The following is a 26,492-nucleotide window of genomic DNA, read 5'->3' as shown; positions in this document are numbered from 1 at the left end:
TAGGTGCCGGGTAAGCTTACAGTGCAGGTGGAGATGAAGCTTTGTTAGCTATTGGGGAAGAAGATGACTGAGAATCCGTTCATAACAGCAACAAAAATGCAAGACAGAATTATCACTGGAATATAGTTTCTGAAGCAGATTATTTTTCCTGCAACATGATTAAATTAAAGACTGGAGAGAGGCAGCTGCTTTTATGTCTTTTAGCTCTGACATTCCTCACCCTATTTGAATACAAATGTTCTCTGAGTGGAACACATTTTTGTCATCTTGAAATCTTTTGAACTTCACATATCAAATGTAAAGCTGCCATCCAGCTATGGAATATGAGAGACAGAAAACATTTAGTAAACATGAGCTGAAAATGTTACCTTAAAGTAGTAAGGCACACACATATCTATATGCTCTGATTTTTCAAGTAACGAACTGCATCTAAAGGTTCCCCAGGATTTTCTAATTTCAAAAGTATTTTTATTATTTTGAAATACATTCAAACTTATAGAAAAGGTGCAAGAATAGCACAAAGAAAGTTCTTCCTCACCTACCTACAGGGAGGCTGCTGCTGCTGCTAAGTCGCTTCAGTGGTGTCTGATTCTTAGCAACCCCATGGATTGTAGCCTACCAGGCTCCTCTGTCCATGGGATTTTCCAGGCAAGAGTACTGGAGTGGGTTGCCATTTCCTTCTCCAACAAGTAGGCTACAGAATGACAAACAATTGCATCTGAATTCTCTCATGATGACATTCTCTCCTGTACTAACAGCAGTACTGCTGCAAACAGGAATTAAACTTTGATGCATTTCTACATGCACTCCAAGGTCCCATTCAGTTTTTGACAATTGTCCCACCAGTGTCCTAAATATCAAATAGCTCTAAACTAGTTTAATGTCTTGAAGTTATCAAGTCTCAAATTTCCTTCAATCTGGAATAGTTTCTCCTTTTTCTTTTTTTCATTACTTTATGTCCTTTAAAGCTTAAGTGCCAGTTATCTTCAGAGTGTTCCCCAGTCTGGGTTTATCTGATGTTTCTTGTGAATAAGTTCAGGCTCTGAATCATTGGCAGTAATGTTATGGAAGCGAGACTGTGTTTTTCTCATAGCTCATATTAATTTGTTCCATAACTGATAAAGCTACCTTTAATCACTTGATTAAGGTGGTGCCCACTAGATCTCATCAAAGTTACTCTTTATTCTTTGTTTAAAGTAATCAGTAAGTGTTTGAAATCACACATATATCTTACCCCCAACATTTCTACCTTCATCTACTGGTTTCAATGTTCATTGATGTTTCCTGCCCAACTAGTCATTGCCAGGATGCTAAGGGTTACCTTCTAAGTCCACATTCCTTCCATTCTTATCAGTTGGCATTCTCCTTTAAAGAAGAGCTTTCTTGGTACTTCCCTGACAGTCCAAGGGTTAAGATTCCACCTCCCTAACTGACATAGGCAGGACTTCCTAATCCAAATATTTTTCAGTTTTTTTAAATATTACATTTATTTAATTCAAGGTATCCAAAATATTATCTCTCTATTGCTGTCAGTATGCATGCTTAGTAAAGAAATAATTTATTCTTTTTTTCTTTCTAAGACTTCAAAGTCCAGTGTGTATTTTACATTTATAGCACAATTAAAACTACATAAATTTTTTAAAAAATAGATTTTATGCTTTTAATGGATTATATTTTATGGATAAATGGATTATATTTTATGGATAAAGATCTTTCTGAACTAAGCCACTGGTCCTTAGGTCAAACAATTTTAGCTTTTAAACATTTTCATTTAAATCTTACATTCAGAAAACAACACAAGTTATAAGTACATAGACCAATTACTTTTCACAGTTGAACCCACTCATGTAATTCATGTATCTAAATCACCTATGGGGTCTTCAGTCTTTTTTTGTCTATGTTTTCTTTGCTTATCATTATATGATCTTGCCTTTACCATGTTTCCTAATTTTTTTTTCATGGAAAAGCATTTTATTTTAATATAGGAGTGTGTACATGTAAATCCCAAACATCTGATCTATCTCTCCCTCCACAATCCCCCCTGGTAACCATAAGCTCATTTTCTGTCTGAGTCTATTTCTGTTTTGTAAATAAGTTCACTCTATTATTATTATTTTTAGATTCCACATATAAGCAATAGCATATGTCTATCTCTCTTTGGCTTACTTCACTTATTATGATACTCTTCAGGTCTATCTAGCTACAAATGGCATTATTTCATTCTTTTTAATGGCTGAATATTCCTTTGTAAATATATACCACATCATCTTTATCCATTCATCTGTTAATGGACATCTAGGTTGCTTCCATGACTCGGATGTTGTACATAGCTCTATAATGAACATTAGGGTGTATAGTATCCTTTTGAAAGATGTATTTCTCTAGATACACGTCCAGGAAAGGGATTGCAAGATCATATGGTGGTGTCTTTTTATTTTTTAAGGGATCTTCCATACCAATTTCTCCATTGGTTGTACCAAGTGTAGGAAGTTTCCTTTTTCTCCATACCCCCTCCAGCATTTATTGCTCACAGATTTTTTGATGATGGCTTTTCTGACTGGTGTGAAGTGATATTTCATTGTAGTTTCAATTTACATTTTTAAATAATTAGTAATGTTGAACATACTTTCATGTGCGTCTTGGCCATCTGCATGTCTTCTTTGGAGAGATGTCTCTCCCTAACCCATTTTATGCTTCATTTTTTAATCTCTCTTTCTAAACATGTCCATAAATGCACAGTTTGCCTAAGTTAAGGCATCATGTATATCTCTTTGTATTGTGTTCTTTTCATTTATATTGTATCCATGTCTCTACATAGTATTTTACATTTTAACAGTCTCACATTTTATTGCAATTTTCTAAGTAATTTCCCTGTTGAGGAAATCTGTGTTGTTGTCTGTAATTGCTATTAAAATTATACTGCAAAGAGTTCAATTATCCTTGTAGGATAAATTCCAAAGCACAAGATTGCCAATGTTATTGCTATAAAGAGTAGTATTACTTTAGCAATGGGTATTTAGCAATGCCAACAGCAATAGATGTGCTATGAACATGAAAGTTTATCTAAGATTTTACTGATATTTATCATTAAAATGGAGAGTGTGATCATAGTACTGATTTTAGTGAAGGAAAACAGGCTATGTGAACATTTGTTTTCAGACATGGGTATGGACTATTACGAAACAATATTATTAGGATCAACATCGTACGTGGGGTTGTACCTAAATAAATGAAAGGCAGTGTTCTGCTACGTTGCATGCCATTATTTGGACCTGATCTTGGGCCTGTGACTCATAAGGAAGTCCTTCTCCCAGCTGGAAAGAACCAATGTAATCTTAGCATCTTTGTAAAAGAAATTGTCTTTACTTTCTCAGACCTCTATGTTTCTTTTAAATAAAAGTTACACTTCAGGATATAGAAGAGGGCAGGTAAAATAATTTGAAATCTGTCTATGCAAACGTCTAGGAGCTCTGTATGAAATATAAGAAAAAATGTTTTTGAAAGCATCTATCAAAAAAAAAAAAACCATAAAATGTCCAGAAAGAAACACAAAGACAGAGTGAAAAATCAGGGAAATAAATAGAAAAATTGACCGTATAATGTTCAGGTGTTGGGAAAGGTTATGGGTCCTGAATTAGGTAAATTAGAGTGGGAACATAGCATTCACATGGGGACAAAGGACATAGTTATGGAGCTATAGGGAGCGATGAGTTGTAACTGCTGCTGCTGCTAAGTTGCTTCAGTCGTGTCCGACTCTGTGCAACCCCAGAGATGGCAGCCCAACAGGCTCCCCCGTCCCTGGGATTCTCCAGGCAAGAACACTGGAGTGGGTTGCCATTTCCTTCTTCAATGCATGAAAGTGAAAAGTGAAAGTGAAGTCGCTCAGTCATGTCTGACTCTTAGCGACCTCTTGGACTGCAGCCTACCAGGCTCCTCCGTCCATGGGATTTTCCAGGCAAGAGTACTGCAAAGTGGTAACTAACATCTATATAAAACCAGGACCATGGAGTTTAAGTAGGAAAACTGGAAAGGAATCCTCCTACTGATGAAGAAAAGCTTTATTCTGCTTGAGCTCTGGATAAAAAATAAAAATACAAATTTAAATGACTTTAGAAATTTAAAATCCTGGTTTAGAATTTTTACTAACATTGTAATATAGAAACACTAAGCCAAAAAATTAACATAAAATTGTATCCAAGCCAGAGATGCCCCTGGGATGCCTGGTAAAAACAAAGGCAATGCTGGGAAAATATGTATTGGAGATATACTAAGCAAAAGAAATATGGAATAATTATATTAATGTGGGGGGAGAACTTAGGGTATAATTGGGATAGAAATAATGTAAAGATAATTGTTCTTTGAGACCCTATGGACTATACAGTCCATGGAATTCTCCAGGCCAGAATACTGGAGTGGGTAGCTGTTTCCTTCTCCAGGGGATCTTCTCAACCTAGGAATCAAACCAGGGTCTCCTGCATTGCAGACAGATTCTTTACCAGCTGGACTACTAGGAAAGCCCTATACATACAAACACAGTGTTCCCTTCTCCACGGGATCTTCCCAATTCAGGGATCGAACACAGGTCTCCCACATTGAAAGCAGATTCTTTACCAGCTGAGCCATGAGGAAAGCCCAAGAATACTGGAGTGGGTAGCCTATCCCTTCGCCAGCAGATCTTCCCAGCCCAGGAATAGAACCAGGGTCTCCTGCATTGCATGCAGATTCTTTACCAGCTGAGTTACCAGGGAACCCCATTCTAAATAATCTATATAGAAATCAGGGAATAGTAGCAATTCCAAGATTGCATACATGTAACTAGTCAAAAAATATAAGAATGCCAAGATAAATTGATAAATTAACATATGGGAAACTATAAAATGTCTCAATAATTGACAGAGAAAGTATGTAGAACACTGAAATTAGAGCTACACAGTTTTCAAGCTTGATTTACTGGACCTATGAATGATAGGCTGCAACCATGTAGTAGGGAATGCACATTCTTTATATGGGACATTTATGAAAATGTTTGGTCTCTATCTATCATTTATAATAGCCTGCCAGTGTCACAAAATAAATCTCACCTAAAATCAAATTATCAGCATATAGACTTTGCTTTCAGTTCATTAATTAAATTAAGCTAGACATCAATATTAAAGCAGTAACCCATACCATGTATTTGAATATTTTGAAAATTCTTTGGACTGATACATTTATTATAGAAATAGTTATCATAGAAGTTTAAAAATGTTAGAATTTGTGAGATAATAACACCATATATCAAAATTAATTTACTTCAGCTACATAGAAAATCTATAGCCTTAAAGACACGTGTAACAATTGAAAGGAAATGAGCTAAACATCTTAAGAATTTAGGTTAAACACACATACACACAGAGAATACATTAGGCAAAATTTAACACAGATACTAATAAGCATAGAATATAATATTGTAGCAAGAAATAAAGACAAAATTATTGAGGATCCATAAACCTGAAAACTTTTTTTTTGAAATTCTAATAAATTAACTAAACTCTAGTAAAACTGATGAAAAGATTAAAAAAAATAGAATAAGTGAATTGATGTTAGAAATAGAAGAGGAAACAAAACCATAGATAAATGAATGATTTTTTGAAGAACAAGAATAAAATGAACAATTAAATACATTTAGAAGAAATAAACATAAGAATCAATTTGCTTATATTGATTCATAATAACAATTTGAAAATATTAAATGAAATAAAATGAAAATATACAATGGGTGAAAATGTACTTCTCCCTGCAACACACACAAAAAATACAAGTACCAAATAGTTTTATATACTAAAACTGCCTCTCCTTTGTAAAATGGTTAATTTGTGCTGTATAAACTCTTACAGAGTCAATGAAAAGAAGCAAAGATCCCTAAATATTTGTGAGATTTATAATCTACATATCAAAACCAGACCAGAAAAAATAGAAAAGTAAAATTATTAATGTCACTTATATATGCATATATTCTAAAAGTGTTAGTAACCAAACACACAAAAAAACATATCATGACCAAGAAGGGCTTAGTCCAGGAATATAAGCATTTTTTTTAATGTTGTAGTGTGAAAAACTTTCAGTTATCTCAAAAGATGATTCAATATCTGTTTATGCTAAAACCTCTTAGCAATGGAAGATATAAAAGTGATCTTACTTTTAAAGGGAATTTCCCAGAAAGCTGTAGCAAATAACTTAAAAAAAATGCAGTTATAGAAACGATTGTAGTGAAGAATACAAGGCTAGGACCAAAGAACGCTGCTTTTACTGCCTGCATTCCACAGTGCACTGGCAGTCCTAGAGAAAATGTTGAGAACTGTAGATAAGCTATAAAGATTTAAAGGGAAAAAGCAAAACTATTTTTGGTATGTATCTAAGTGAAATTAACAAACATTAAAACTCAACAGATTAAATATTAAAACCTATAGAAGAGTAACAAGAAGGCATTTTATAAGACTAACATATGAAATTAAATAGCATGCTTATACATTGTAAAATAATTTTAAACACTATATTTTGTTACTATAGCAGGAAAAACAATTTAATAATCATGCAAATCTTTTATAAATAAAGATATAAAAATTTTTAAAAGAAATAAAATTAGCTGAAATAAATTGAGAAGTATACCATAATAGATAAAAGATATAATTTTCTCAAATGGGTTCGCTAATTTAATGCAATCCTAATGAAATCCTGAAATGTCTTTTCATGGCACATGGCAAACTAATATGAAAGTTTTCATAAAAATAGGCTTGGAAATTTCCCCCAAATTGAATAGTTAAATTAGATGATGATGGTGATGCTGGTAGTAGTGGTGGTGATGGTGGACCCAGTATTTCAGTGGTGACAAATTTCTGTTAATTAAAACCCTATCAGTTCAGTTCAGTCGCTCAGTCGTGTCTGACTCTTCGTGACCCCATGAATCGCAGCACGCCAGGCCTCCCTGTCCATCACCAACTCCCAGAGTTCACTCAAACCCATGTCCATCGATTTGGTGATACCATCCAGCCATCTCATCCTCTGTCATCCCCTTCTGCTCCTGCCCCCAATCCCTCCCAGCATCAGAGTCTTTTCCAATGAGTCAACTCTTCACATGAGGTGGCCAAAGTACTGGAGTTTCAGCTTCAGCATCATTCCCTCCAAAGAAATCCCAGGGCTGATCTCCTTCAGAATGGACTGGTTGGATCTCCTTGCAGTCCAAGGGACTCTCAAGAGTCTTCTCCAACACCATAGTTCAAAAGCATCAATTCTTCAGCACTCAGCCTTCTTCACAGTCCAACTCTCACATCCATACATGACCACTGGAAACACTATGGCCCTGTTAAAATGAGTTATATTAGCATTGATAATAACAAATCCATTTATAAATAAGAACTCAATATTAATAAAATTGCTTCATTAATGTTTCATGGAAAAACAAAAAACGATCCAGTGAGAATTACTGTATGAGTGAGTGAGTGAGAGTGTGTGTATATGTGTGTTTGTGTGTGTCTTTCAGTCATATCCTTCTCTTTGCAACCCGATGGACTGTAGCCTCCAGGCTCCTCTGTTCATAGAATTCTCCAGGCAGGAATACTGGGATGGGTTGCCTCTACCTTCTCCAAGGGATCTTCCAGACCCAGGGATCAAACCCAGGTCTCCTGCCTTGCAGGCAGATTCTTTGGTCTGAGCCACAGGGAAGAATTAGTATGTTTGTGTATCAATGGTATTATAAATTGTAAGGCACTATATCATAAGGCAATATTTCAAATAGTTTGCAGTAAATTTGTACATACAGGTTTTCTTACTGCTGAACTTGAAAAAAGTTAATATTGAATCTTAGAAAACCAGAGATGATTCTTCAGCTGTATCTAACTCAAAAATAAAATAAAAATATTAAAAACAACAACTATAAGGTCATGACTCCCTCATCTAAAGTTCATTTATCTGAACTGTTTGGAACAAAACTAGAACAGGGAATTAAATGTTAAAAACAAACATATGATTCCAGCTCTATCATGTTTTGGAAAAGGCAAAACTGTAGAGACATTTAAAAGATCAGTGGTTGCCAGGAGCTTAAGAGGAAGGGAGAGAGTAAAAAATAAACAGGTACAGCACAGAAAATTTTTAGGGCAATGAAATTATTCTATGTGATATTACAATGGTGCATACCTGTCATTCTGTTTATGTCAAAACCCATAGAATGCACAGTACAACAAGTAAAACAATGTGATTTATGAAATTTATGGACTTATTAATATTGTCTTATTACTGGTAACAGGTATTGATCATGCTAATGGAAGATGTTCCTGGTATATTACAGTTCATAGGGTCACAAAGAGCTGGATTCAACTGAGCATGCATGCATGCAAGATGCCAAATAGAGGCAGGGGAGAAAGGGTGTTTGGGAATCCTGTATTTTCTGCTCTGTTCATCTATGTTTTTGAAACTGCTCTATAAAAACAAAGTATACTGAATTTTAAAAAGTAAACAAAAACATGTAGCTCCTTAGTTAGAACCACAATGCTCAGTTCTAAGTAGATTTTCTTTTTTCATATATAAGGCACTCAGGTATTCTCTTCAAGTCTCTTTACTCTTGTTTTAGTTATAATTTTTTTAGTGTAGTGATTTTCTATTTGAGCTGTTACTTTGGCATGTTCAAAGTAGCTCAGTGGTAAAGAAATGCAGGAGACACAGGTTGGATCCCTAGATTGGGAAGATCCCCTGGAGGAAGAAATGGCAACCCGCTCCAGTATTTTGGGCTTCCCTGGTGGCTCATATAAAGAATCTGAGATAAAGAATCTCAGAGTATCTCAGATAAAGAATCTTCCTGCAGTGTGGGAGACACAGGTTTTATTCCTGGGTCAGGAAGATCCCCTGGAGAAGGGAATGGCAGCCCACTCCAGTATTCTTGCCTGGACAATTCCATGCAGAGAGGAGCCTGGTGGGCTACTGTCCATGGGATCACAAAGAGTTGGACACAACTGAGTGTTCATACTACAAAGAAAGAAGCAACTTATTTGCCATAATAGTTTCATCTGGCAGGAAGAAGTTCAATTTCAACTTCTTGTCAGCAAAGTGTGTGTGTCTTGCATTTTTTTTTTTTAACTTAGTTGCATCTGATTGTTTTACAACCCCATGCACTGTAGCCCTCTGGCTCCACTGTCCACAAGATTTTCCAGACAAGAATACTGGAGTGGAGGGCTCCCCTGGTGGCTCAGCGGTAAAGAATCTGACTGCCAGTGCAGGAGACACAGGTTCAATACGTGGTCGGGGAAGATCCCACATGTTGTAGAGCAACTAAGCCTGTGCACCACAACTACTGAGCCTGGGCTCTGGAGCCAAGGATCTAAAACTACTGAAGCCTGAGCACCCTGGTGCCTATGCTTAGCAACAGCAGAAGCCATTGCAATGAGAAGTGCACCACAACTAGAACATAGCCCCTACTTGCTGCAACTAGAGAAAAGTCCATGCACCAATGAAGACCCAGTATAGCCAATAAATAAAATTATATGCATTAAAAAAAAAAAAAGAACACTGGAATGGGTTGCCATTCCCTCCTCCAGAAGATCTTCCATATCCAAGATCAAACCGATACTTCCTGCATTGGCAAGCAGATCCTTTACCACTCACTGAGCCATGAGGGAAGCCCCTAGTTTGCATTAGCTGCTTTCTAATTGTCACCCCCTCCCCAACAGTTTTACTTGGCTGCCCTAGAATGTCTCCTAGGGAAACTACCTTTCTACCAGTTTCTTCCTCCCCACCGCCCCAGTCCTCAGACAGCCCAGTTCACTTCAGTTCAGTTACTCAGTTGTGTCTGACTCTTTGCGACCACATGAATCACAAAACGCCAGGCCTCCCTGTCCATCACCAATTCCTGGAGTTCACTCAAACTCATGTCCATCGAGTTGGTGATGACATCCAGCCATGTCATCCTCTGTCGTCCCCTTCTCCTCCTGCCCCCAATCCCTCCCAACATCAGGGTCTTTTCCAATGAGTCAACTCTTCGCATGAGGTGGCCAGAGTATTGGAGTTTCAGCTTTAGCATCAGTCCTTCCAATGAACACTCAGGACTGATCTCCTTTAGGATGGACCAGTTAGATCTCCTTGCAGTCCAAGGGACTCTCAAGAGTCTTCTCCAACACCACAGTTCAAAAGCATCAATTCTTCAGTGCTCAGCTTTCTTCACAGTCCGACTCTCACATCCATACATGATCACTGGAAAAACCATAGCCTTGACTAGATGAACCTTTGTTGGCAAAGTAATGTCTCTGCTTTTTAATATGCTATTTAGGTTGGTCATAACTTTCCTTCCAAGGAGTGTCTTTTAATTTCTTGGCAGCAATCACCATCTGCAGTGATTTTGGAGCCCCTCCCCCCAAAATAAAGTCTGACACTGTTTCCACTGTTTCCCCATCTATTTCTCATGAAGTGATAGGACCAGATGCAGTGATCTTCGTTTTCTGAATGTTGAGCTTTAAGCCAACTTTTTTACTCTCCTTCACTTTCATCAAGAGGCTTTTTAGTTCCTCCTCACTTTCTGCCATAAGGGTGGTGTCATCTGCGTATCTGAGGTTATTGATATTTCTCCCAGCAATCTTGATTTTAGCTTGTGCTTCTTCCAGCCCAGCGTTTCTCATGATGTACTCTGCATAGAAGTTAAATAAACAGGGTGACAATATACAGCCTTGACGTATTCCTTTTCCTATTTGCAACCAGTCTGTTGTTCCATGCCCAGTTCTAACTGTTGCTTCCTGACCTGCATATAGGTTTCTCAAGAGGCAGGTCAGGTGGTCTGGTATTCCCATCTCTTTCAGAATTTTCCACAGTTTATTGTGGTCCACACAGTCAAAGGCTTTGGCATAGTCAATAAAGCAGAAATAGATGTTTTTCTGGAACTCTCTTGCTTTTTCCATGATCCAGCGGATGTTGGCAATTTGGTCTCTGGTTCCTCTGCCTTTTCTGAAACCAGCTTGAACATCAGGAAGTTCACGGTTCACATATTGCTGAAGCCTGGCTTGGAGAATTTTGAGCATTACTTTACTAGCGTGTGAGATGAGTGCAATTGTGCGGTAATTCCAGGATCCATCAAATACAGGATTAACACTTGTGATCATCAAAGACCTTCAGAGATCCCTTCAGGGCTGTGACTGAAGTCCTTTCTGATTGGTGTCTTTGCTTCTTTGCTGTCGATTTTTTTACTATCTAGCATGAATAGAAAAACTCAATGAGGCGGAGCAGTTGGCAGAGATTTAGAAGAGAGGTGAGAGACATAGAAACATAAGCACAAAACTCCAATATTTGAAAATATATGTAGCTTTAAAAATCTTTATTCTTTTGATTTGTGTAATGCTTTCCAGTTTTCAAAGTGACAATGTAGTAATGAATCAAAGAGAAAAGGTAAAATTATCTCCACATGTGATTTTGTTTTGAAGCTAGGCAAGTATTTTAAATTGTTTGGAAATATTTTTATCTGATTATTGTTATTATTTTTTTTTAAATAGAACTGCCCACATATCCTTGAGATCCTGTTCTGTGTGTTTTCCCTTTTAACCCCATTGTTATTTTTAATATGAAGTTTAAAATTGCCCTTTTGGGAGGGAGGTGGGAAGGAGGGTCACGTTGGAAAACACATGTACACCCATGGCTGAATTATGTGAATGTATGGCAAAAAAACCCACCACAATATTGTAAAGTAATTAGACTCCAATTAAAATAAATTTAAAAAAATAAAAATTTAAAAAATAGCCCTTTTATGGCTCTACAGTTCTATGAAGCTAGAAATTGCATCTTAGTCATCATTGAATAATAAGCACCTAAAATTGTCTACACAAACTTTCCAATGCATATTTGCCAAAAAGTGTGACATTTGTTACCTAGAAAAGTTAAATTGTTTGGAATAATTTGATGATATATTATAAATGAATTTGGATGCTTTAATAAAAATTAAAACAGCAGAATTAAGAAAAACAAGTATATTTTAGTTTTGTTTTTGATTTTTTTTTTTTGCAGAGGAAAGAATTGTGAACATGAAAATTCAAACAGTCACAAAATTTGAAACAGTTACTAATGTTGTTGGATATTTAAAGGGTGTGACCTTTCCAGGTAAGTAGACCCAAGTATTTATAATCTATATCTTATATAGTGTGTTAGTTGCTCAGTCGTGTCCAACTCTTTGGAACTCCATGGGCTGTAGCCCTTCAGGCTCCTCTGTCCGTGAAATTCTTCAGGCAAGAGTACTGGAGTGGGTTACTATTTCTTTCTCCACAGGATTTTCCTGACCCAGGGGTTGAACTGGGGTCTCCTGCATTGCCAAGTGAATTCTTTTCTGTCTGAGCTCCCAGGAATCCCATCTTACATATCACAAATGCTCTATAACAATGTCATAGTTAAATGTCCTGCTTTAGAGGTAATTAGGTTCATGCTACTTTAAGGGGTGGGTGATATATAAAAGCAAGAAACAGGTCTTTATTCTATTTCATACCAAATCTCTTCAAAGATAAATCATACTAAAGAGTATAAGAGGGGAAACAAAACAGAAAACACAGAGTTTAGATTTGTTAAACTGGCATGTACCTTTGAGTGAAAGCTATAGAAGTCATTGTTTTTCTTTTATTCACTATTACACCATTGAAGATTTTGATTTTTTAAAGACCATATTTTAAAAAAATAAAATATTTTAGTTTTAATTTTTTTTTTTAATAAAAATTTTGGTTTCAAATATTTCAGTGTTAGTCTGTGTCCCATCCCGATTCTTGGTTTACCGATAATTCTGCCTAATGTCTGTGTGGCTTTAGGTTTTGAAGATGCTTATGAAAAAGTTCACCTGGCTAAATTTTAAATAGTTTTATACCTTGTTATGGGATCTTATGGAAACTTCAGATGATGCTGTATAGGCTAAAGAAGTGAAAATAACTCACAAATACATTAATTATCTAATTAACGTCAACACTTCTGAATACATTGTGAGACTGAAGGACATCACTGTGTGTGGTGCTTGTTATATACAATATAGAATGCAAGTCTTTTAGTATATTTGTGCCACCTCTATTTATTTGGTAGGGATATTTACTCAAGTTCTTTTTGGAGAATTATCCGTCTCCATTATTTTAGTCAAATTGACCCCATAATTGCTAAGTCAGGGAATTTTGAGATCAAGTTTAACATCCCTGCCAAGTTTCCTGCCAGCCAACTCTAAAAATTCATGGGCATCTTCTGTTTGATATCAATACAATATTGATATTGTATTCAATATTGATACAGTATCAATGTTGAACAACCTCTGATTATAATATCTTTAAATGCAAGATATAAATGATTTTGGAGATTACTGCTGTCGCATTTCAACCATTTTAGTAAATTTCCATCATAATAATCTCTAATTGAAGTATTAGAAATATTTATCATCATTGCTACATTTCTTAGTTATTTTTGAAGAAAATATTGTACTGAATTATACTAGATTTAGGATAGAAAAGCTTTCCTTATTGACACTCAATGTAGGAAAAAAACACCAACTTTTTAAACTCAGTTTAATAGTATTCCTTAATGTATAATATGTTTCTCATGTTTATTTGCACTTTACACAAAAATATTGATCATTCACATGCTTTCTTTATTTAATGACTCTGAAAATTAGAAATGGCATCAATTAGTATTTAGTTTTCTAGATATGGTTTATCTAGAATGAGGGCTTCCCTGGCGGCTCAGATGGTAGAGAATCTGCATGCAGTACAGGAGACCTGGATTCTCTTCCTGGGTTGGGAAGATCCCCTGGAAAAGAAAATGGCAACCCACTCCAGTATTCTGGCCGGATGATTCCATAGACAGAGTTGCCTGGCGGGCTACAGTCGATGGGGTTGTAAATAGTCAGACACAACTGAGCAAATAACACTTACTCACCACTTACCTAGAACACACAATTCCAAACAGAATTTTTACACATATCTGAGTGAATCAATTCAACATTGCAGGCAAACTGTATGTGTGTGTGTTAGTCATTCAGCAGTGTCCAACTCTTTTTTTTTTTTTGAGAACTATTGGACTGTAGCCCGCCAGGCTCCTCTGTCCATAGCGTTTTCCAGTCAAGAATACTGGAGTGAGTTGCCATTCCCTTCTCCAAGGCATCTTCCTGACCCAAGGATTGAACCCAGGTCTCCTGCATTACAGGCAGGAGATTCTTTACCGTCTGAGCAGTCATACTATATATACCATTAATTAAATGTTAATACACTGTTGATGGATTAAATTCATTGTTGGTTCCAATATCAGTGAGGAAAACTAAAATTGCTTCACTCAGTAATGTTTCCTGTAAAGTAGCTTTTTGATGCCATGAAGCCAAGAGGTGATTTACTCATTCCACACATGTGTAGTATTTACTGTGTATCAGGAGCTATTGAAAGTGCTTTACTTACTTAAAACTCCAAACAACTGAATGGAAATAGAGACACAGTTGTAGAGAATAAACATGGATACCAAGAGGATATATCTATATCTATATCTAATAGATAATGAGAATTTACTGTATAGCACAGAATCTTTATTCTGTGTTCTCTGATGGCCTAAATGGGATGGAAATATAAGAAAGGAGATATAGGTATAGATATAATTGGTTCACTTTATTGTATTCCAGAAACTAACACAACATTGTAAAGCAACTATATTCCAATAATATTTCTAAAAATAAAATTAAAAAGAAAAAGATGATGTATGCACTATTTTATACCCATTTTATGGTTGAAGACGTTGTCATGAGCACCTGAACAAGCTTGGCAAGGTCATACAACTAGTAAGTCAAATACCCTGGATTCCATCCCAAGCAGGAAGCCCTTAAACTCTGCACACTTAACCATCATGCTATGGAACATCTGCTCAGAAAATGACACGTAATGAAGAAAAACATTTTTACACAAATTATAGGGCTACTTGCTGAAGTAAATTTAGATGTGTGCCAACAACATTCACAGGCAACAAAATCAGAGGAAACTCTGGAGATGCATTTGTACTACCTTATTACTGATAATAGTCAGTTAAATATGTTGTTCAGAACCCATCCATGTGTCATGGAGACCTTTCTAGTAATGTATGATTCTATGAAATAAAATATGTGAAAAAAGAGTAGTTGGATGACTTTTTACGATGATTTTTTTCCATCAAGGAAAGGAGAGGGGTTAAAACTATAAGTTAGAAATGAAAACTGGTTCCCTAAAAACTTCATTTATTGCAAAATTCCTACATGTGTACCAAATTTTTAACATTTACAGTGACTGAATAATTGTTCCATCAAATGTAAGAATAGTTCATTAATATTTACTGAGCATATACACATTGTTTATAGGGCACTTTCCACTATGATTCTGGAAAAATGTTAGATAAGGTTTTCATTGTGGCATATTTGTATACTTCATTAATTAATATGCGTATTTCAGAGGACAGTAATATGGATCTAAGCTTTGGATTCATAATTGAGCTCAGCAGCTGCCTCTGCTTTGATATACACAGATGTGTGAATCAAGACAGTGGGTGAAAAATGTTAACATAGTCCTAATTATTAGAATAATTTTGCATAATTGTTGCTTGGTTGTGCAATAGGATTATGTAAATGTCATTAAATTTATTGTTAAGGTCTATATTATGTTTCAGTGGCTCTTGTTTCCTTCCATTTCCAGACCGTTATGTCATAGTTGGCAGCCATCATCATACCGCTCACAGTTATAATAGACAAGAATGGGCCAGCAGCACTGCCGTCATCACAGCTTTTATCCGGGCCTTGATGTTAAGAGTTAAGAGAGGGTGGAGACCAGACCGTACTATTGTTTTCTGCTCATGGGGAGGAACAGCTTTTGGAAATATTGGCTCATATGAATGGGGAGAGGTAAATGTACAGTAATTATTGTGCTTGCTCTCGTAATTGCACTGTCATGCTCTCTATCTCTCGCTTTCTCTTACTCTCTGGACTAGAGTAGACAAGGTAAAACTGATGAAGCCGTTCACAGGAATGTGCATCTCAACCAGAGTGTTCTGTATGCTCACTTGCTGCTTCTAAGTCACTTCAGTCGTGTCCGACTCTGTGTGACCCCATAGACGGCAGCCTACCAGGCTCCCCTGTCCCCGGGATTCTCCAGGCAAGAACACTGGAGTGGGTTGCCATTTCCTTCTCCAATGCATGAAACTGAAAAGTCAAAGTGAAGTCACTCAGTCGTGTCCGACTCTTAGCAACCTCATGGACTGCAGCCTACCAGGCTCCTCCATCCATGGGATTTTCCAGGCAAGAGTACTGGAGTGGGGTGCCATTGCCTTCTCCCTCACTTGCTGTGATCACCTCTAAGAATGCTAAGGAGTTAGATTTAGACCACAGTGAATTGTGTGTGGTCTGCAACTATCTTATTCTTGTTGCTACCAGACCTGCAGACTCTAATATACCTGCACTGGGGTTTACCTGGTTATTATGTCAATCCTTAGATTGACAGGCACTGGATAAGAAGTGATCAAGTGATACATACCATTACCTTTTTTTTTTATAAACCTTCTAGCAATTTTCTGAAATTAGGAAACAATCTTATGTGTTAAATGTGTATTAACTTGGCATTATATCTTACCTAAACAATATAGAGATTGCACTGAAAAAAGCAATTTTTTTTTTTCTGCCATGTTTTTGCCCTCCCATCAGTCCTTCTTCCTATTCTTACACCCCATCTCCCTGCTCCTCCTTTTCTACTTGCATCTCTACCTATCTACTTACCTGCCTACTTGCCTAACTACTTTAGCTAGCCTTTGTTTTGGAGAAGGAAATGGCAACCCACTCCAGTATTCTTGCCTGGAGAATCCCATGGACAGAGAGGCCTGGCAGGCTATAGTCCATAGGGTCGCAAGTCAGACACAATTTAGCGACTAAACCACCGCCCAGCCATTGTTCAAAGGAAATCTTGTATGCAATGGATTATAGTTAGAATACAACTGGAATAAATTTTTAAATGCGTCTGATGTGTCTGTGTCTCACAAATACACTATGTTTTTAATGGGATATGACAACTTTGGATTGATTCCACATTTATAGCAATAAACATCATAAAACTCTTAGATTTTCTATTTACTCTTATGATTTTATAAAAAGAATTTTAACAGAAATAAGAATTTTAAAAAACCTACATAAGTTTAACTAGGAAAAATAAAAACATTTGATATTCTAGTTTGTTTACTATGTCAGCTTTAGAGGGAAAAATACCAAATATATAATGAGAAATTCTCGTTTCGTTTTTCATTTAATCACTCAAAAATGCACAAAATGGCTATGGGCTATCAAAAAACAATCAAAAAAGTATACAAATGAAGCTAGAAAACCTCTTTTTTAATTTTAGAGAAAGATGTTTCAAAACAAGAAAAATTTTACAGTTGTAAAGTTTATCAAGATTCATACATTGGAAATCAAAATACTTTTCTGTATTTAAATTAGTGTATGAACTTTTTTCCATTACTCAAGAAAACTAATTCAAATAAAGAAATTCCATTGCTGACAGAATCTTTTAAAGCTGAAAAATTTTTAGTAAGATGTAAAATGTATTAACTAAAGCAATCTCTCAAACTTCTATTCTAAATTCCTTACTTTACAATTGAAAAAAAATAATTTGGGGAGTACATATGTGATATGGGCTGATTTTAATAATTCAGAAATTTTTTATCACAAAGAAAACAATGTTTTAGTTTTCTTGTAGCAATAAGGCACATTTTAAGAAAATATCTTTAAGATTCTTTCAAAAAATTTATTCCAGTATTTCATACAGCCTTTTCCATAATAATTTTCAGTCAATTCATTTTAATTCTAACTTAGCACACATATTTATAAGTTGTGTTCTCAAAGTAGGCTTGTGCAACAATAGTAGTTCCTAACTTAAATTCCTAAATATCACTAACTCTTCTGCATGGGGAAGTATGTTGCAAATAGTCCTGGAATTTATTTGAGCATCATGCATGGTAACCATAAATTAATTCACTATTGTGACCTTTTATGTATGTGAGCAATTATATTTTCACCTTAAGTAAATATTTTTTGTAGTTATTGACTCTGTTGTACCTTTTGGTCATTTTATACTTTCTCAAACAATAGATACTAAAAATACAACTGTTATACTGGAAGAGTCCATAGGAAAAAAATGTTTCTTATAGGAAATGCTCCTCCTATTCAAAAAGGTTAGAGACCTCTGTCTTAAAGTATTTATGTGTATATGCATATTTGACAACTAATTATACACCCAATCACTTTCTGGCTTTTTCCATGACTAGATGAGCAAAAATATATTATAAAGAAAATAGTGAATACTGTGTAATTTAATTATTAGCTCATAAAATGTACTATTGTAAACTACTGTATCTTAGATTATTTCGGTATAGTTCATGGAGTATTTTTGTAACAATCAGGTTGAGGAAGAATTTAGAAAACTTAGTTTTCCTGTTCTGTCTACTCTTATCAAACCTACTTTTTGTGAAAATGGAAGACTTTTTTCTTTTAGATGAAACCAATTTGTGCACTAAATATATTCCCTAATGAAGATGAGTGAGGAAAGAACTTGTTGACAGGTCATGATGCCCTTTCTAATTTTGTTTTGCTCAGGATGCCCTTGAAATGCAGAGTTATAATTAAAAGTATTAGGCTATACTGGTCAGATGGAATTTATAGTGATAGAGTTATTAGATATTTGACTCAATACTGATTTTGATCCTTGAAGAGAATTATGACATCCTACTAAATAGGTTCTTTAAAAAAATGTACCATCTCTCCTGTGAAGAATCTTCATCTCAGGCTATAATGGAAATACTATAGATTTTGTAATCAAAGAAATCAGAGTTCAAATCTTCTGTACAATAGAACATGTGATCTTAGGCAAGAATAATTTCTCCAAGGCTTGATTCCTCCTAAAAATGTACTAATGTCTATGTTATGAGGTTCTCATGAGAATTAAATGGACTGACTTATAGACATTGTCAGTGTGGTAGTATGTTAATAGAAGCTTTTTTTAATAGCTCTTGTGTAATAATGAACATTTTTAATAACAACATTATGTATAAAGCAGAGTACTTAAGCTTAAAGTTCATCATTTCTATTCAAAATATTTATTTTATTTTATTTTATTTATTTTTTTTTTTTGAAATCCCATGGACAGAGGAGCCTGGTGAGTTACAGTGTGAGAGAGTCATTTCCTAGGCAGGTTGATAGCGAGTCTAGGGGTCCCCAAGGAGAGAGGGGTCTGGAATTCTCATGGAGGAAGAAAGGACAAACTTTTTTTCTTTCTCCACATTCCTTAGGATTATATAACAATAATGTATCCTGCCTAAGGACAGTCTTTGGATTCAACAGAAGGTTGAATCCAAAATATTTATTTTAAAATGAATTGTCTTTTCACCTCTTTTACAGAAGTATAACTGAATTTTCAACATAAACTAAGAATAATATTGATGTGCTGGATATATAAGCCTTTACAGACTTTCATCTGATAGTGTTGGAAGAAGAAAAAAATATTTTTAAGGCATGAAGTAATACAATTTTTAGGGTGTTCCTATAGAACTGACACCATGATAATTACTCATTAAATATTTGTGTAGGAAAAGGAAGAAAATAACAGAAGGGCTTCTTAGAAGTAACTTATCAATAGGATCAGTGGTCTTCAGTTTTTGGAATTTGTGTTTAGCAGAGAAGTGAAATAACTAATCTATTGAATCATTTTATGCTAGTTTATGGGTGAAATGCATCAGGTTTTATTTCAGGTAATCTGTGCAGGGCCACAATTGTATTATGCCCTATTTTGTTCAGAATAAAGAGCCACTTCATGCAAACACTGAAGTGATTTATCCATGTCTGTTCTCTGATTCAAAGTCTATAAAATTAAATGCTGTCATAAAGCAAATATTCCATCCTGTATTCTGAAGTTGAATCTCATACTATATGAACCATATAAGGATATTTTTCTCTTAAACTTTTTCATTTTTGAGGGACATGAACATGCTTTAAAATATTGTATATTGTATGGGTATACAATAAGGAGTATACTTATTTAAAATGCATTTTAAATATTGTATTTAAATATTTAAATACTACCCTTGCTACTGTTATTTAAAATACATTTATGACCCTTGAGTACTCTATTAAATAGTAAGATATTGCTTTAAATACAAAATATAAAGTATGCACGGTAATGATTTTAAGTAGGACATGTTTATTTTTCAACATGTAACTGATAAAGTAGAATATGTCACTTTTACTTATCTTAAAGATATATATATATATATATATATTTTTTTTTTTTTTTTTAAATTTCAGGATTTCAGGAAGGTTCTGCAGAGAAATGTTGTGGCTTACATTAGTCTCCACAGTCCTGTAAGGGGTAACTCAAGTCTCCACTCTGTTGCTTCACCATCTCTTCAACAACTGGTAGCTGAGGTAAGATGAATCACTTTCATAAAATGATTTTGTAAAACTGCCTTTTTCTCCGTAATCTGGCATTTCTTAATATTTTTATTTTTTTAAAATATACATGAGACTATCCATAAGTGTTTTAAGGAATGATTTATTCCTGACTTTTTATTGTCGTCTCTTCAACCAACTTCCTATGTTCTGAAATTCTTTATTTACTACACTTTTATGGTTATAGTTGTAGGTGTGAATTATACATCTATAGAGAATGTGTGTAAAAATGTAAATTTATTTCTTAAAAATTGAATTTAGTGCTTAATTCCCAATTCTGCCAATTTTGGCATGTTGTGATAAAATTGGTTACTTGGGGATTTCTTCTTCAGTTATGTTTTGAGTAAATGTGGGTCCTCTTCTATCTTTTCAATCATGAGGCAAGCCTCCTCATAGCAGGACCCATGTCTTTTTCCTAGAATATAATGAGAACTTGATTCAAGATACTTGGAAAGTATTATTTGAAAAAAAATTATGGAAAAAGAAAGCGTGTTTTTTCCTAAAAGTACCTTGAAAAAAATTCATGCCGTTTGTGATAATGCCTTTCTATAGTTATCTATTTTTTTTTTAATTTAGTTACTCCTCATCTGTTTCAAATAAATTTTTGGAACACATTTCCTCTTTTATGGGTAGAGTTCACACTTTTATTTCTGTACTCTTTCTATGACTTTCACCCAGATGACATGTGTTATGTCTAGAAATGAAAGCAATCATGCCACTACTCTTGGGTGGTTTCCTCCCAATTCCAAGGGCTAATGATATATATTAGAAAATGACCTTTTAGATGCCCACAGAGTTTGCAGTATCACAGACACTGAATTAGAAAAAGAGAGCGAGAATGAACAGTGCTTTGAATTAGCCACAATTCTTGTTTGAAATGTAATGCAAACTAACATTATATAATTTTCATAAAGTATTTTCTAGTTTAATAGGTTTCATTGACATTTCCGTATGTAGTGTAACAATGAAGACATTATGAAAGATGAAATAGATAAATCTGTATGTTTAAGATCAGCTAAACCCCAATGTGTGTGTCCTAAATCATATCCAGATCTGTAAGTGAGTCCCTCCTGCTCTTTTACTGCTTTGAATTCTCTGACTTTCTTAAATGCCTCGGAAAAAAGACTCAAGGGGAGAATCAGTTGTAGATGTCTCTCTTAGGAAGTTAAGATATTCCTGAGTAAGTAGGTTAACAGGAAGAAGACATTATGAACTCAAATATCCAGTTAGTTTAAAAATGATGTTGTTTCCTTCTCTTGTATTATAATTTTCCTATTTAAGAATCTTGAAAGATATGTAATCACTGACAATATACAAAAATAAACTGTTAAGGACTTTATAATGCTTAGAACTATCTACCTATACTAATGTTAACTCTAAAAAAATGTCTGCAAATATAATACTATTTCAAATGTCTTTGTACATGTCATAATAGAGGGCTTTAAAATAGTTTACAATCTAACCTAAAAGTCTGAGTATATGGCATGGTTTCCAATAATGACAGATGTATGTTCTTATTTGTTAGTAGAGGAAACATTTTGTTCTATATTTGAAAATAATTATATTAATACTAACCTAAGAATGAACTGGAATCTGTAATGAAAGAAAACTTCTTTCAGTTGAGATTGTGTGTGTCTCTGTGTGTGTTTTATAGAACAATTTGGAAGGGTAGTATTACGACAAGTTCAAACAAACCATGGCATAATCTAAAATAATGGGGTTTACTTACCTGTAGATATTTATGTTATTAATATAGAACAAACATATGATAATTCAAGGTATATTTGTATACAAAATTTTAATGTTACATTTTTCTTTAAGATACATAAGTGCCCTTAAAAATATAAAAGTCAAGAGAACCAAAGAAAACAAACATCAATAATGTGTATGATTTCGTTAATATAACACTAGTGGCATATAAAAGAAATATTTAAAATGTTCCTTTCAAAGAAAGAACTTAATTATAACATCAGGACATAATGTAACTTCACTTACAAAGACAAAAATATTTTATCAGTCTTTAGTATCTTTAAATATCATCAGTTTATTTAAATCCTTACCATATACAAATGTCATGTCCCATATAATCCAGTATAACTGCACCTCCCCTCTGCCCCACAATTAAGCAAACAGAACACATTCAGAATGATTCAACATGGAACAATATTTTCTATAAAGAAAGCATGCTGACTAAATTGAAGATGACAAAAGATTGTATAGAATTAAGTACTCTGGTATAGTAAGTACAAATTTTAGAAGACCTTGCTAAGTTCATGTGGTGGACATCATGGAATTTTTAAATAATTAATGTACAGCACTGCATTTATTTAAAAAATAGACACAATATAGGCTATTTTATTTAATTAGAACCTTGATAAATACCAAAATTATGAAAAGGTTTTCTTAAATCAAACACCTTAAACAGCTTAAATCTCGTTAATAATGTGTTATTCCAATCAAGAAAGATGGTAGACTTCTCTATACGTGATCCATCAGACAGTTTAGTAAGGATTTTTGCTTGTTTTTATTTAAGACTTACTATGTAAAATGAGGTATAATTTACCCTTATAATATTCTCCCTTCTTGTGTGTACACCTTGATGCTTCTTGACAAATATATATATTTATTTAAGCACCACCACAGTCAAGCTATACAGTATTCCTATCACTCACAAAAGTCCCATCAAATCACGTTGCATTCAGTCTCCTCCCTTCATCTCCAGTTCCTGGTAAACACTGATCTGATTTCTGCCCTTGGAATTTTGTCTTTCAAAATGCCATAAAAAATGGAATCGTTCAGTGTGCAGCCATTTGTGTGTTGTGTCTTCTCCATAGTGTAATGATTTTTAAGATCTACCCGTGTTGTTACATGTGCCAGTGGTTCTATAGCATCTTGCTAGACCTCTAAGAAAACAGTGAGTCATGACTAGGATGAGTGCAGTGACTTTGGACTCTGGTTTGATATTCTAAGTTTGGTTTCAGAAAATAAACTTTTTCCCTGGGGTTAGCCCAATAAAGTTGAACTAAGTCATCCTAAGTGAAAGGAATGATTCCATCCTAAGTGATGGAATCTTTCAAAGATTCAGAAATGTTTAATTAATCTTAATTCACTGCAGTGTTTAAAGGTTTTTCCTGGGATTATTGAAAACTTGATTTTAAAAAAATTGCCCAAAGAACAATGAAAAAATTGAAAGCTACCAAAGTTGGGCAATTAGAACATGAGAGTTCATTGTACTGCTCTGCTGTCTCTTCTTTTGGGTTTATTTAGAAATTTTCATTATAACTTGAAAAAATAATCTCAAAGTACTTAATTTTTCTAAGCTATAATGCTGATAACTAACAAATTATTTTGTCTTCTGAAAGTAGCAATAATCTGCCAATGACTTGCACATCAAGTGGTAATAAGGAGCAATAACCAAGGCTTTTCTATGGTCAACTTTTTCCAGAACTTTTGTAACTATTTTAAATATGCTTTTCTGTTCTTTTGTGTAATAAATATTTTTATAAAATAAAAATTATTAGTTCACTTAAAATTAGCTTATAAGTGTGAGAATTTAAAAACTACAAAATAGATATTAATATTTCTTTAAATTTCCCATTTAAAAATGAATATATATATTTTAAAATGATGAATTACCCATCTTTTGTGAAAATATCAATTTCATATTAATATTTTACTTAATATTGACATTTTATTCTGAAAAATATAGGGAAATAATTTTAAAATATTTTCCTGTAATAGTAATGCTAAAGTGTGCATTATAGACATCACAAAAGTATGTTAGTCATATGAAACAAAGGATTTTTGATAAAAATCTAGTAAAATAGTCACAAATTAACTTAGTTAAAAAAAAAATCTGATCTGCATGGTACCTTAAAGGATTCAGATGTGAATCTCCTAACTTTGACTCTGTGGTTGGTGGTCATTTGGATTTATATGATTGTTTCCAGTTTTCAGCTATAATGAGTTAGCTATTATTATTCTCATGGGTTGGTAGAATGTGTACACTCCTTTTTTTTGAATATTTATACAGAAGTGGAATTTCTAAGTCACCAGGTTGCCTTGTGTTTAACTTTAGTTGACACTGCCCAAGAGGTTTTCTCAGAGAAGACAATGGCACCCCACTCCAGTACTCTTGCCTGGACAATCCCATGGATGGAGGAGCCTGGTAGGCTGCAGTCCATGGGGTCGCTAAGAGTCGGACACGACTGAGTGACTTCACTTTCACTTTTCACCTTCATGCATTGGAGAAGGAAATGGCAACCCACTCCAGTGTTCTTGCCTGGAGAATCCTAGGGACAGGGGAGCCTGGTGGGTCCTCTGGGTTGCACAGAGTCGGACACGACTGAAGCAACTTAGAGCAGCAGCAGCAGCAGCAGCAGCAAGAGGACTTATACCAATGACACCTTATACCAATGACACTTATACCTTTTCTAAAGGACTTATACCAATGACACCTCCACCAACATGAACGTTTGAATGGTGCAGTTGCTCCATGTCATCTCCAACATTTGGTTCTATCATTCTCATGAATGTATGGTGGTATATTTGGAGGTTTTAATTTTAATTTCTCTGATGATTACTAACATTGAACACTTTCTCACATACTCTTTTTCTTATCAATTTGTCCGTTCTTCCTATATTCTTGATACAAGTCTTTTGTTGGTTATATATTGTGAATTATTCTCCCAGTCAGGGCTTCCTTCATAGCTCAGTCGGTAAAGCATCTGTCTGCAATATAGGAGACCTGGGTTCAATTCCTGGGTCAGGAAGATCCCCTGGAGAAGGAAATGGCAAGCCACTCCAGTATTCTTGCTTGGAGAATCCCATGGACAGAGGAGCCTGGCGGGCTACAGTCCATTGGGTCACAAGAGTTGGACACTACTTAGTGACTAAACCACCACCACCATTCTCCCAGTCTGTGGTGTGACTTTTCACTCTCTTATTAATCACTTTATTAATTTTTTATCAGTTTCTCTTTGTAAATATTTTATACAGCATTTATTGTTCCTGTATCTTATTGTGTAAAACTGGTGAATTTAGTTTAAATCTAGTATTGATGCTTAAGGAACATTTGAGAACTTTATAACCCACTATGCTGTCAACAAACATTGAGTCTTTGTTACATACATTTTTTCATTCTTCTGGCAACTATAGAATGTTATGGGGAGATGAGTGAAGTCCCTATACCCAGGTCCCCTGAATAAATAGGGAATAAAAGATCCTTTGTAAACATACATTTTCTTAGAAAAAAGCTCTTTCTTGAAAAAAAAAAATCAACTGACCCCTTAAATATTTAGTAAAGGATGTAAGGTCATTGACTTTTTATTAATAATAAGCAGTTTGCCTTCATGCAAAATAGGTTATAAAATTGAAGATAAGATTTCTTACCAAATAGTAGTTTTAAATATTAGGATGCAACACAAGCATATGCTCACTCTCCATACATATTGCTATTTCACCTTTGGTTTTTGAAATAATCTTTCATAGATCACAGAAAGTATTGATTTTGCCTTTAGAAAAGCAGAATTTGATCATCCATGCCTTAGTGTTCTGTGACTCTCAAGTAAATAGCGTTGAAACTTCTAAGAAGTTATTTTGAGGAAGGCTGAAGCATCCATACATATGAAAGTAGTCAATCTAGATATGTTCTGCTTAAATGTTGCTTTTGAAGTATGTGCCAGAAGCTTGCAAACCTAATGAAAACTAAACAATTGCATCAATATTGTAACTGTCCACAGAATAGACAGTGATTTTTTAAAAAGCCTGGAAAAGTAGCAAAGATTTGTTTATAGGATATGTTTTTTAATGTCTTTTTTTATATACTAAAAACTGTGCACCAGAAAATATAGTACATATATTTAATTTCAACTAAATTCACTAAGAGGATTGAGCCCAGAATCAAACTACAGTATGATTTCATTGTGGATACCCCCAGTCTGTTTCAGAGTTCTATAATGTGATAAATGTTCATAGAGAACCAAACTGCATACAACTGTTTCAGTTGTGTAGGGCACATCATAAGTAGATGAAGTGC

The 26,492-nt window shown here is 34.6% G+C and overlaps 1 protein-coding gene across 3 annotated transcripts in view; it reads left to right on the top strand.

Moving 5' to 3' along the window:
• NAALADL2 (N-acetylated alpha-linked acidic dipeptidase like 2) overlaps nucleotides 1-26,492 on the top strand; it is a 1,546,902-nt gene that overhangs the window by 1,106,568 nt on the left and 413,842 nt on the right. For all 3 annotated transcript variants that reach the window (XM_027540660.1, XM_027540668.1, XM_027540650.1), the window contains 3 exons: nucleotides 12,013-12,105; nucleotides 15,669-15,874; nucleotides 20,312-20,431. In XM_027540660.1, the coding sequence (XP_027396461.1) occupies nucleotides 12,013-12,105; nucleotides 15,669-15,874; nucleotides 20,312-20,431 (419 nt within the window). The remainder of the gene's footprint in view (nucleotides 1-12,012; nucleotides 12,106-15,668; nucleotides 15,875-20,311; nucleotides 20,432-26,492) is intronic.

The sequence above is a fragment of the Bos indicus x Bos taurus genome, chromosome 1 (assembly GCF_003369695.1).
Source record: "Bos indicus x Bos taurus breed Angus x Brahman F1 hybrid chromosome 1, Bos_hybrid_MaternalHap_v2.0, whole genome shotgun sequence".
NCBI lineage: Eukaryota > Metazoa > Chordata > Mammalia > Artiodactyla > Bovidae > Bos > Bos indicus x Bos taurus.
Note: the sequence above shows the minus strand (reverse complement) of the source record. Positions and strands in the feature narration are given on the sequence as shown.